Raw genomic sequence first — 12,086 nt, forward strand, 5'->3', positions numbered from 1 at the left:
ATTCATTTTAAAATTAAAAATAAATCAAGAAATGTTATTTATAAGTTTCATACCGTCTTTATAACAGCAAACATCAATCAATACGTCAATTACTAATAAAGCAATCCAATTACTCTCACAAAACAGTTTCAAAAGGATCATCCAGCTTGGTTTAGCCAAATTTGTAATTAATGACATCGGCCAAAGTCTTACCAAAGTTATGGCTGCATTGTGGGTAAACAAAAAAGTTTTTTTGGGGGCCATAAAACATCACCACACTTTGTAGCATCATGCTTTAAGTGACAAAATTTTAAATTTACAACCATTTCCTTCTTTTTCCCCTCTTTTTGTCCTCCAGCCCATAAAGTACAAGCTAACAACCACCCAACCATACAAAAACACCAAAAAAAAAAAAAGGAGAATGTTCTTACCGATGATGAGCGATGCTGCACGGTGATAAAATCCCAAAAACTCTTCCTAAACACTGCGAACAAAACACCTGCGCCAATAGCGGTGCGGTCGACACCGCCGGATTATCGCTGGCAGGCGCCGGAATATCCGCAGGGGATCTTCCTTTTTTATCTCTTTCCGCACTCGGCACACAGACACCCAACTACCATCCCACCCGTTCCGGGGAGGGGGGGGGATGGCCGCTGACAATTAAGCGCCAATTAACGATTCACCACACAGGCAGAAACGGAACCACCGAGATGAACACTGCGATGTCGGCCCGCGCACACGAGCCAGAATTATGACACGATGGAAACAAACCACAAAACAAAGCGACTCTGCGTGCCTGTGTGTGTGTGTGGGTGTGAGGAGTACGTTTTTGGCGCGCGGAAAATTCACAAATGCACACAAAACACAACACGCGTGCGAGAGGATGGAAAATGAAGGTTTTTTTTTTCTATAGACAAATCACGTTTCGTACGCATCCGAACCGTACCGAGGTGAGCACGGATGTTAACTGACGAGGATGAACAGTGACAGCGGCGTGCTGGCGCTGATGTTTTGCAATCTGAGTAACGCGGTTAGTGATGACGTTCGCAAAAATAAAAGAAATGGGGTTTCGAGGCTCGGGTACGTTCGGGTTGGCTTCGTGCTTGGATTGGGTGGATCCAAAAGTTATGGATCAAATTTGGTAGATTGATTAAAAATATTAAAGCTAACTTAAGAGCTGCTGTCCATACTAACCTCTTGAAAGCTATTTTCATCACATTTATTTAGTGAGCCACCAGGCGTCCGCTTTAATACCCTCGACGACCGTAACTTGTCGAATGCTGCAAATGTTATAGTGCTGAACGATTTATTAAAACTTAAACAAACAAAAACAAAAGAATTTAATCACAATGTGTAAAAACCTGTAAATCTACACAAAAATCTACAAATAATCACCTCACTTTTGTTGTGAGCCACCAGGCGTCCGCTTCGACGGCATCGTCCACCATAACTCGACGCATGCTGTGTCGTGGTGTGTGGAGTGCTCACTCGGTTCTCACCAACACAAACCCAAACATATAACTGTATGTGATGACGTTTATTCTTTCACCAGCCTTCACGTGGCTTCCCGTTGTATGTGTTGTAGTGCGTGGATGTCCTGTTTTGTGCGTATTGCCTGCTTTTCAGCTGCACCGGACGCAATCATACTATTTGGCGGTAACTTTGTTTTAATGTTTTGGACGAAATTTAACTATCGTAGTGTCGGTAAGTGTGATGCCACTACAGTCTCACACACATTCTCACTGTTCGAGTGGGATTACAAGAGCAGTGCGTTTGGCACGTAATACGCGTAGAGGGTTGAGATGAAAATGAGCTGAGAATCAGATTAGAGCTGAAAGGATGTAATTTTTGGAACGAAAGGATCTAATTGTTGTCAGTAAATATTTGGCATAAACAGGTTAAAGCCCTTAAAGTATTTTGTCACATGAGAGGTTTAGCTAATTGTATTTTTAAATATGGATAATTTAAGATTCCTTTTAAGAGTTAAAATATTTAAAAAGAAACTTGGTATTTTCTGCCTTAAAAATGAAAATTTTGACCTTCTCCTTTCCTTTGTGTAATCAAGCTTTATAAAACAGCACTCTAAAATTTCACAAAAAGTTACACAAACACACTTCCCCACTCAAATCATGTAGGCTTACTTGTTATTTGTTATTATTCCTGCAGTCTTTTCCGTCCTTCCGTCCTAGCTGGCTGGCTGGCGGGCGGCACCAGTCACTAATGCAAAACTTGGCTGGCTTCATTAGTGCGGATAATTGAAATCGATCTGTGTACGAAAAAGGGGGTTTAATTGAGATTTTCATATCTCTTTTTAACCAACGGCCTTGGCTGCGCACCATTTGAACGCTACAATGTTTACTCCTCTGGTTGTCCCATGCTTACCAAAGTGCGCCCATTAGTCGTCGGTGTGAATGTTTGTCGATACCGGAGAAGAAAACGAATAAAAAGAACGAAAACAAAAATTTCGAAGCAAATACTGCACGGAAAGAATGGTTGAAAAAAAAAAGATTATTAAAATTGAGGACCATGTTGCGCCTATGTTTTAATTATCCGGACGAGGAACAGTGAAGACACATCGATGGAGACGCCCAGTCCTGGAGTGACCCTTGTCACGGTCAGCCGAATGCGGGATGCGGGTTCAGCAGTGGCAAAGCGCCTAATTTGGGGTTTAATAAAGCGCATTTTGCAAATTGTTTGCTAATTAAAATTGCTTTAAAGTACTTCTATCTCGAGCGTAAATAACGTTAGTTACTAACGGTGTTGTGCTCGATGTTTGGTCTCATTTATCAATTCAATTAAATTATTAAATGAGTAGGAATTATTGAGGTAAAACTGTCTGCGTGTCAGAAATGCGACATTAATTAAATATCGTACTGACCTTCCCAATCATTACTCATAATGTCCGCTCGTCCGACCATCCGCGGAAAAGGGGTAATCGTTTATTTCAGTTGACTGAACCGCACCGGGTTTGAAGTGCATCCGCTTGATTTCCCATACGAACAGCATAAAAGTACGAAAATGGCGCGCTTCGGATTCCTATCCATCATGCTCTACATAAAAATGGTGCTAGTTGGTGTGTTTCCTTTCCGATTTCACAAATCAACGCTTAAGCTGAACTGTAACAATCCGCTTCTCTGTTACAGCCTTGTAGTGGCTATTGCCGGACCATCGGTTCGGTTCGGGATCTATGTCACTGTCTTCTTTAAGGCCTACACCAACATTAATGTCGTATTTCTGTACGCTGTATTCATGGCGTTCGTGGACTTGATTATTTTTATCGTACCATCCTGCTACCTTCTCTGGCAGCGATACAGTGTAAAACAGGCGTACGACTTGCTGGTAAAGCTTTACCAGTTTCCACTTCTCGTGGATATGTTTCCAATCGAACTATGGTTTCGTAGGTGTCTTTTTTACAATCTAATGTACGAAACGGTGCATGGTGTTAATATGCTGTTGAACGTACTGCTGCGGACAAGTGTTAGCGATCCAGATTATTATTACATGATGCCATGGGCTATACTAAGCCTGCTAACCAAATCAGCAGTGTCGACGATTATGTATGGCAGTGTACAGTATGTGATACTGTTAGTGGTGCAGTTTCAAGAGCTTCTACAAGCGGTCAACAATTCCTCGGGACCAGTGCAGCAGGAAATGCTTAGACAAATGCACCATGGAACGGGTGGCTACATGGAGTTTTACGACCATCTATGGAAGGCATCGGAAATGCTGAACGATCTGTTCGGTGTACCTTTGCTAGCCTACCTTTCGGGCGCACTTGTGCATGCCACGTCCATGTACTATATACTATGCTCAAGGATGCTGATGTCTTGGAATTTTTTCTCATCGAATATGCTCTTGCTCGGAGGTTTAGAGTTCGTGTTGGCTAATTTAGAAGTAATGTACCTGATGAAGATAGTGGATACGTGCGGTCAGATTCAGAAAGAGGTAAGTTGATGAAGAAGAATTGAAGGTGGAATTGAATACAGTTTTTACAGTCCCATATGACCCCTTGGACAACGAAGTTGCTTGGGATACACAAGGCTTATTAGACGATGAGGCCTCCCACCTGTCTCAGTTGCAATGACGTTCGTAAGGCCGCAAACTTCAATACCTCCAAGATATCACAATTATTTCTTACCATTCTAATACTGGATTGTTAAAGGCTAGCGAGGTTGGTTCTAGCTTACATGGGACTCTTCATCATTCTATGTAGCCCCGTAGTTGACGCTGTGTCTCCGAACAAACACCTGGAATGAGAGTATGCGAGGATTATTCATGATTCCACCGCTTGCATAATTCATAATATTTACATTACCGGCAAAGATTCCTCCATTCTAATCCATTCCATCCCTCGCTGCATTGAGGGCGGACCGTTTTCATTACATTTCGTATCAAAACATTCTTGACTGTTATGATAACAGCTTGCCTAGTTCAGTTCACCAGTTGATCACGAATCGCAAGTATATAAGACCATCCGCCGAAAATCGGCATCACTGTTTGCTCTTCAATCTGGTAAACCTCTGGATGCACCCCGCGGACCACAATGCTAAGCGACAGGGTAGTGAACGGCTTGTTAATGATAAGCACTGTACTTGGCACCATATTCGGCTATCTAACCATCACCTACGACCGGAAGCAGAAAGAGTTACGCGTATCGACGTTTCTGGTGGTGTATAGCATCGTTCTAGCGCTCGGTTGTACGGCCAGCTATCAAGGAACTCAGTTCCTGATGAGTGATGCACGCTACCTGAACGGTTTTAAAGAAACTTACGTGAACAAAGCGATCAGCGCTGTACAGGGTCAGGTTGTACTGCAAACGTTCCTATCCGCTGTCGTGCGCCGTTACCAGAAGCGTTACGAAATCGCCCACCTCATACGGCAGCTGTTTCAGCTAAAGAAGGAACTGTTTAACACAACCGAGCTAACCCAGCGGTGGACCAAATGGCGCATTTTGCGTAAGATCACCATCAGTCAGGTGATTGTAACGAGTTCCTTTGTGTTGGCGGTACGGCAGGTGATCATGCTGGGCGAAGAAAACATGATCATTGATCTGCTGGCGCTCTGCATCTTTTACTACCCGAAGGTGAACGTGATCTGTTCCGTATCGTTGTACTACGCGGTTATGATGTTTCTACAAAATCTTCATTTTGCACTGAACGAACGTTTGAAGCAGCTGGTGCTGGAACATGCAAATGGGCCGACCGGTGGGGGTGGATACGTGCGTACGCAGCATTCGGTGTACATTCGCAGCAAGCTTAACTATCTGGCCGATGCCCGGTATCGGATTGTGGCGTGCTGCACCAAGACACACGAGCTATACCAGCAAATGTTGCTTTCCTGCAACTTTCTCTGCATGACGTACATTATATCGCAGGTAACGTGGGTTCGGGATTTTTCTGGAGGAGGATGAAAAACGGGGCTTGGTTGGGATATTAATGTTGCTTCTTGCTATTCTTGAAAGCTGTACAACTTTTTCGAGATACTGTATCTACACTATCGAACGCAGAGCGATTTGTCGTTTATTGCACTAGGCCACGAAGCGCTCACCTGTCTGCTTTGCTACTTCGAGGTATTCTGTATTGCCGAGGCGTGTGAGTTGGTCCGTGAGCAGGTCAGTTCTGTTGACTGTTGGCATTCACAAGTAGCGCAGATATTAAACCTCAAGCTGGTGTTATCGAGCTGTCTTCTGATACAAAGTCTCTTCTATCCTTCTTCTTCTTTTCAGGCAATAAAAACCCAGAAATTACTGCTACGTCTAAATCTCAACCCTATGGATCATAAGCTAAAGCAAAGCGTACTGTATACTTCTTGATGCGTTAAAATTCTTAAGTAACATCCGCTATCGTTCTTATTTCAGATTGAGGTGTTTGCCCTTCAAACCTTACATCAACCGCTCGAGTTTACGGCCTGCCGGATGTTTACGCTGGATTATACGGTCTTATTCTCGGTACGATGCGTGCGCGTGCCTTGGAAATACTGACTGTTTTAACAATATCTATCCTTTCTTATAATCTTCCTCAAAGATTGCTGCCTCCGTTACCAACTATCTCATCATTCTAATCCAGTTTGAGATGGCTATTGGTCAGTAGTAGCTGTATTGGACGTCGATTCGGATGGTTGCTAAAATGAAAAATAAAGTGTACTTACTTACGTACTTGGTGAACTTCTTGGACTGCATCAAACGTCCTTCGAACTGCGCTCAGTTTAGCTTCATCCTGTACCAATCGTTAATTCCGAGCTTTCAGATGGACCAGGTAGTATGTGTTCTATCCATGCGCAATACCTAGAATGATTTGATAGGCTGGATGGCGAAGATGTCTGTTCTTGTATCACGATTAATCCCCGGGAATTTCACAAGTCTTATTTGCTTTGCAATGTTGAGGTATAGTGCTGTCCCACATTAAGCTCGTCTCTAGTCTAGGATCTCGTCAGTTTTGGACAGAGTTAATGGTTCAGAGGCGTATGTGAGTACTAGGGCTATCAATGTTCTGTACAGTTCCAGCTTCGTCCGTCGCAAGAGGTATTTTGAGTGGAGAAGTTTCCTCAGGCTGTAGCCACATAACAGAGCCTCAAACCAATGATGTCTATGGCCATCAGCGTGTGGCAGGATCTGCAAGGACACCTCCTGTAAGTCCTTTCAGATCCTGCCATACGCTGATGGCTGTCCACGAAGTTTTCATCTCACAGTCACGGATGGTTCTCTCTAGCGCCAGAACCCTCCGTATAATCACTCAGTTTATACAAAACACCAAGAAAACGCTCATATTAATAATATAATATAGATATATACGTGTATATATATATTTTTTAAATCATAACATTTTTGTTTTTGTTCACCGTGTCTGCTATGTTTGCTCGACAATTCTTGCTTATTATCATGGACCAACGCGGACAAAAGGGGCGTTTTTGAACGTGCGGGCGGCGCTGTGTGGTGTGGCATGTGTATTCCCTCCCAATCTGCTTCCAATGCTTTAACCGATGCGGAAAATGTGCAAAGGAAATAGGAATAAATGCAGTAAACAGCGGGAACATACATTCCCGGGCAAAGACTTGCACTACTACTGGAGAAGGAACGCGATCAATTAGTTTGTTGTAGAAAAAACGGGTTTAGAGAAAAGTAGGCTATATGTCAGATGTGTTAGCATGAAGCCTTACTCAATTCCTGTTTAAGACATACGCGCGCACACACTCACACCCGTTCGCACAGTAACTAACACACGCGTACACACATTTAAGAACACAGATTGCACACCCTTGCAAAATACATTCGGAAGCTTAATGCTTGGCTATTTCCATTTTATAATAAATGCTACGAATCGAGGTGCTCGGACTCGGGTGTCGTGGCCAGTGTGTTACAGAAAAATGGTACCGAAAAATAAAACAGCCCAAAGTACACTACACACTGTATTGGAATGCTGAGAACCTATATAATTGATTGCATACACTGGCAGTCGTGGTGCGCGCGAGACCATTAACTAACAATACTATAACAACGAGTTCCTGTTGATGCGACGCGCCACCGTTTATATCAACACTAGCATACATACACGCTACACTGAACAGAACTGATTCTCTCTGATGATCTGGGGCGGGCAGGTTTGATTGTTTCAAGCATTGGGATTTGGCGATCGGAATCGAACGTACTATTCTGAGACGTGTGTGTGTGTTTTCACTGTGTTTCTGTATATAAGACGGTTTCAGTTCCGCTTGCTGCCCGTGCATCCTCTTACGATAACATTTAAGCACAGCATCGAAGGTAAGATAGGGAATTCAATCGGGTTTTCTTTACATTTAAATCCTTCTGTCCTTTTCTCTCATCGCAAATAAAGCAATCATCTAGCTATCGGCAAAACATCAAACGCCACGGAATCGAGCACCCCACACCTCGCACTACTAAATCTGTCTGACTGTGTGTTTGATTATCCTGTTTTATCTGAAGAACATTTCATCTTTAATAGTAAGCGGGATCGAGAAAACCAAAACTGTGTGATTGTATGCATCGTATTATAGCAGGAGCCATCGTATTTGCCTAACCTATGAAAATCTAACAATATCTTTTGTCCGGCGTTCCGCACGATTAACAGAGAAGTGGAGGCGCCGTTTTTTTTTGCGTAATCTATCATGATTTCAAATCCTCACAACGTCCCGAAGCATGGGGCACGTGTGCTAGGGAGATAATACTTCCTCGTCGTTAACAGCCTTGAAGGGAAGAAGATTATAGAGAGGAGGTTTAACACATTCTGGCTCGAAGCGAGAAGGAATATCTATTCTTATTAAGAGATGGAGTACATAACGAAAGCAAAAAACGTAACGAATGTACTTAATGAAAAAAAAAAAATCCAATCATTTTTTTCACACGGGATTTTGAAATTGGGGCTTCACGGAACGAGTATGTTTAACATGTCGCTTTTTTTGTGTGTACTAACAATAACAAAACATCCCTTCCAAGGTTTTCCAATCTTCCAATCACCCAGCTTCACTTATTCGAGATATTGCGCCTCAAGAGCTCTCAAGTCACAGTGACACAGCTCCAAAAAAAAAAAAAAGGTCGGAAACATATTTACATCGCGTATTTCTCGCGTAGCCTTCTTCAGCTGGCGCTAAACAAACAAAGAAAAACACTGGACCCAAATGGCCTTGCACGCGCGGATCGTTAACTAGCGCGCTAGGAAAGAGATATGTGACAAAGGGGTTGATAGAAGCATCGTGCTGTGAAGCCAATAACTAGTGGCATTAGCCATTTAGTGTGTGTGTTTGTGTACGTACTACTTACTGCAGCAATTAGTCATTAAATGTTTTGTTTCTTGTTTGCGAATGCACGCGCTATCATTATTTACAAATACATCACTTTTGGTCGATCGATATCTCACGTTGCCTGCCGTACTCTCGAGCGCGTTTTCATCTGGCTGTGTATGTGCACAGTGAGAATGTAGTTCATGTTAAGGAATCGTGGATTTTATCCCTTTCGCGGATATCGAAAGGGTTTCGCGAGAGAGGCTAGTGTGGCTAGAGAAATGAGGCGTGTAAGAAATCTTAGGTTCGTAACACGAAACACAATTGTCTAAACATAACTATCATCAGCTAATAGCAGGTTTTGGTTTTTGTGTTTGTCTGGTTCAACCTCCTACTGCCACCCCGTTGCGTCCCGTTGGCAGCACACCCGGCCGTAGTATCGTTCTACGATATCCTAGCATTGGAATCGACTAAGTTAATCGAGAGGCGCAGTTTGTCAGTCGTCGGCACACGGTCGTCGTCGTCGTCGTCGTACAGGATGGGCGGATGCGTCGCGTTCGGTTCCTCTCATGCAATGTCACGCGCGACCGGTACGATTGCCTCCCAGTATCTCATTTGCTGGTAAAGGGCAAAGTGAAATGGATTAGAGCCTTTTTTGCCACGCGGAAGGGTAGCAGGAGTTTTACTAAACCTACCTGCTGTTGGTGTGCCATCTGGTCCTGCAGATATTTGATAATCGTCGACTTAAAATCGCGGGCACGCGCCAGCTCGAAGCGTTCCATCTCTTTTTTGATTTCGCTGGAAATGTTGTCAAACTCCTTCTGGCATCGCTGCACCTTGCCTTCCCACTGTAAAGACGTTGAGATTTCGTTATCGTAAGCTTTGGTTAAGATTATCTGCTTTTTGGTTTAATAATACGGCCTACAAGACTTATTTTAATTTAAATGACAAAATTTTTTGACTTGAATTTAAATGACAGACATGACCATAGAAGTCGTAAGGCCAAGGAGATAGAGAGAAACAAGATTATTTGTTGAGCGATGCGCCTTTGATAGCTGATGGTCGCCTCTGATAGTTCCACACTTCCATTCTTCTCTTTTACTCACCTCTTCCACTTCCTTCTGGGCTAGCTCCAGCTTGTCGCGCCGATCCTGATACTCCAGCTTGGCCTTGTTCTCTCGCTTTTTCGTCAGCTGAATCTGCGCGTGCTGCCAGTTCTGGAACACCTTTACGCGCTCGTGAAACACGTCCTTGATAGCACCGAACAGCCCAATATAGTCCTTGATTGTCTCCGACAGAATGTAAAGGTCCGAGTTTGCCTGCTCCGACCGCAGCAGCTCAACCTTCTCCTCTACATCGGCCAGCTGCGAAAGTGCCTGCGATAAACCCGTGTGCTCCTCGCACGTACTTAACAGGGCGGCCGATTTTGCAACGCCACCCGTCAGTGTAGCCAACTCTTTCCGATGCGACACCAGCGCCTTAATGGCGGAATGTAGCTTCTGCATGTGTGCATCAATTGTTTCGACCTCGTTGATCTTATCATTAAACCACGGATCGTTCTCATCCATCTTGTACGTGATCTTGTTGACCGTTTCGCCCACCTTGTTGAACAGACGCATCACACCGGCACCGCTCAGTGCAGCGGTATTGACCGCCCGCGGCAGTTCCTGATCGCTCTCGAGGAAGTTGACGAAATCCGTATCCTGGCACAGTATCGGATGCTGAGCGACACGGTTAAGGAAACGTTCCAAGGACGCCCGCCTGTTCTCGATCCACTCCAGGTTAACGCCGGTACCGGTTTCGGCCTGTGGCTGACTGCCCATCCGAACCTTTGTCGTGCCGATAATGTTCTTTTCCGGCGCCGGTGGAATGATGCGCCCCATCCGCAGATACTTGCTGACGAGCAGATCGTGCAAACCGAGGAAATCGCTAAAGCGACGCATCGTGAAGAACTGGCGCTTCTTAAACTTTAAAATGTTGGTCTTCGTGGACACCCTAGAAGATTGTGGTAGAGTAGAATGTGTTTGAAAATTTGTACGGGCGATATTTGGTTGCCTGGCAACACATACTTGTACGCTAAATATGATCCCATGCCATCGCCTACTTTCTGCGGGTCAGCAACAACTATTTCGATAAACGTATCCCCTGCCTCGTCGGTCGGTACGTCCTCCAGCACGGGCGATAATGGTTCCTGCTGGCGAAAGAAGCGAAACGATGACGATAAAGAGGAAGTGGATGAACGACGCGATCGAGATCGTGAACATGAACATAAAACGCCCATTCAAGCCCTTTCTTATCGTAATCGATGTGCGTCGTTATGCTGGTGAATCACTGTCATCCATAGGGGATGGACTGAGAAAAAAAACAGTAAGGGACGTTGCAGTTAGGGGTGGTGTCACCGTCGCTGATTCACACACGCAAGGTGGCGCATCGCTTATCTGTTGCCAATTATGATGCGCCTCCCCTGGTATAACGTAATTCAATCAAATTTAATTTAATTTAATGGTATTGGTTCGTTCGCTTGGTACACGCGTCGCGTCGGCTAGAAAGCGGATGCCTGCATGCATCTGCACAAACATAGGCATAAAGCGTAGCGATAAGAAAAATGCAAGAGAACGGGAAATCGGTGGATCGGCCGCGGAAAGATGCACATACCTGAATCGCCGACTCGAAGATGTCGTTCTCGTTCTCATCGTCCGGCGATGTGATATCAACATTGTCGAAGGCTGGTTGGGTGTGTTTTGCCGTTTGCTCTCCATCTCCATGATCCAAGGTGCCGTTGGTGTCCATTTTGCTGTTGCACGGGTGGTCCCGAGGTGCTTCCTTAAACTGGTGGCTCTAAATTTCTGTATCCTCCTTCTACACTCTCACAACAATGGCTCGCTTGGAGCAGATTCTGGCTTCGGTGCTGTACTATCGGCGCTTCTACCGTACAACAAAGAACCCGTTCCGGTACGAAACCTGCAACGCAACGCTTGCAACCACTGCCGTATTTATGCTTTTTGGCCCCGAATTTCGCTACAGCGCGCACGGTGCAGACGACGAGAATCGTAGCGAAAGTTACTTGCACTTATCTTTGTACGCGAAAAATGAGATGATAAAAGAAATTTTAACTGCTTGTCGTCAGCAAAAACAAGAAACGTCATGCGGAGAAAACGAAGAAACGGAGAACTGTCAAAATGGCGATGGCGCTTTTAGTACACCAAGGTTGATAGAGAATAAGAAATCGTGCGACAAATTCAAAATAATTCTCTAAAAATTTCTGAAAATTTAGAAATCATCCTGAAAAACTATTTTTCGCCAAAATTTGATTTTAATCCAATCCAACATAAAAGTAAAAATAAACAAAATGTAAACAACCAAGATCGATAGAG

The 12,086-nt window shown here is 44.2% G+C and overlaps 3 protein-coding genes across 4 annotated transcripts in view; 1 reads left to right on the forward strand and 2 right to left on the reverse strand.

Annotated features, from left to right (window-relative positions):
• The window catches only part of LOC118514639 (arrestin domain-containing protein 3-like), a 32,629-nt gene extending 31,395 nt beyond the window's left edge, over positions 1 to 1,234 (reverse strand). The window contains exon 1 of the mRNA XM_036061662.1: positions 411 to 1,234. The gene's annotated coding sequence lies outside the window, so the exon portion shown is untranslated. The remainder of the gene's footprint in view (positions 1 to 410) is intronic.
• Positions 1,235 to 4,517: 3,283 nt separating this feature from the next.
• LOC118514640 lies at positions 4,518 to 6,460 on the forward strand. The gene is made up of 4 exons (XM_036061663.1): positions 4,518 to 5,353; positions 5,441 to 5,773; positions 5,837 to 5,926; positions 6,003 to 6,460. The coding sequence occupies exons 1-4, from the start codon at positions 4,523 to 4,525 to the stop codon at positions 6,066 to 6,068; spliced, it is 1,320 nt and encodes a 439-aa protein (XP_035917556.1). The 5' UTR covers positions 4,518 to 4,522; the 3' UTR covers positions 6,069 to 6,460.
• Positions 6,461 to 7,209: 749 nt separating this feature from the next.
• LOC118514641 (sorting nexin-2) lies at positions 7,210 to 11,872 on the reverse strand. 2 transcript variants are annotated; one of them, XM_036061665.1, is made up of 5 exons: positions 11,368 to 11,872; positions 10,782 to 10,903; positions 9,819 to 10,707; positions 9,408 to 9,560; positions 7,210 to 9,330 (listed from the first exon to the last, which is right to left on the reverse strand). In XM_036061665.1, the coding sequence occupies exons 1-5, from the start codon at positions 11,500 to 11,502 to the stop codon at positions 9,280 to 9,282; spliced, it is 1,350 nt and encodes a 449-aa protein (XP_035917558.1). In that variant the 5' UTR covers positions 11,503 to 11,872; the 3' UTR covers positions 7,210 to 9,279. The 2 variants fall into 2 exon arrangements, with proteins under 2 accessions (XP_035917558.1, XP_035917557.1); XM_036061664.1 differs by having other exon boundaries at positions 10,782 to 10,906; positions 11,368 to 11,857.
• Between the last annotated feature and the right edge of the window lie 214 nt (positions 11,873 to 12,086).

The sequence above is a fragment of the Anopheles stephensi genome, chromosome 3 (assembly GCF_013141755.1).
Source record: "Anopheles stephensi strain Indian chromosome 3, UCI_ANSTEP_V1.0, whole genome shotgun sequence".
NCBI classification, from domain to species: Eukaryota; Metazoa; Arthropoda; class Insecta; order Diptera; family Culicidae; genus Anopheles; species Anopheles stephensi.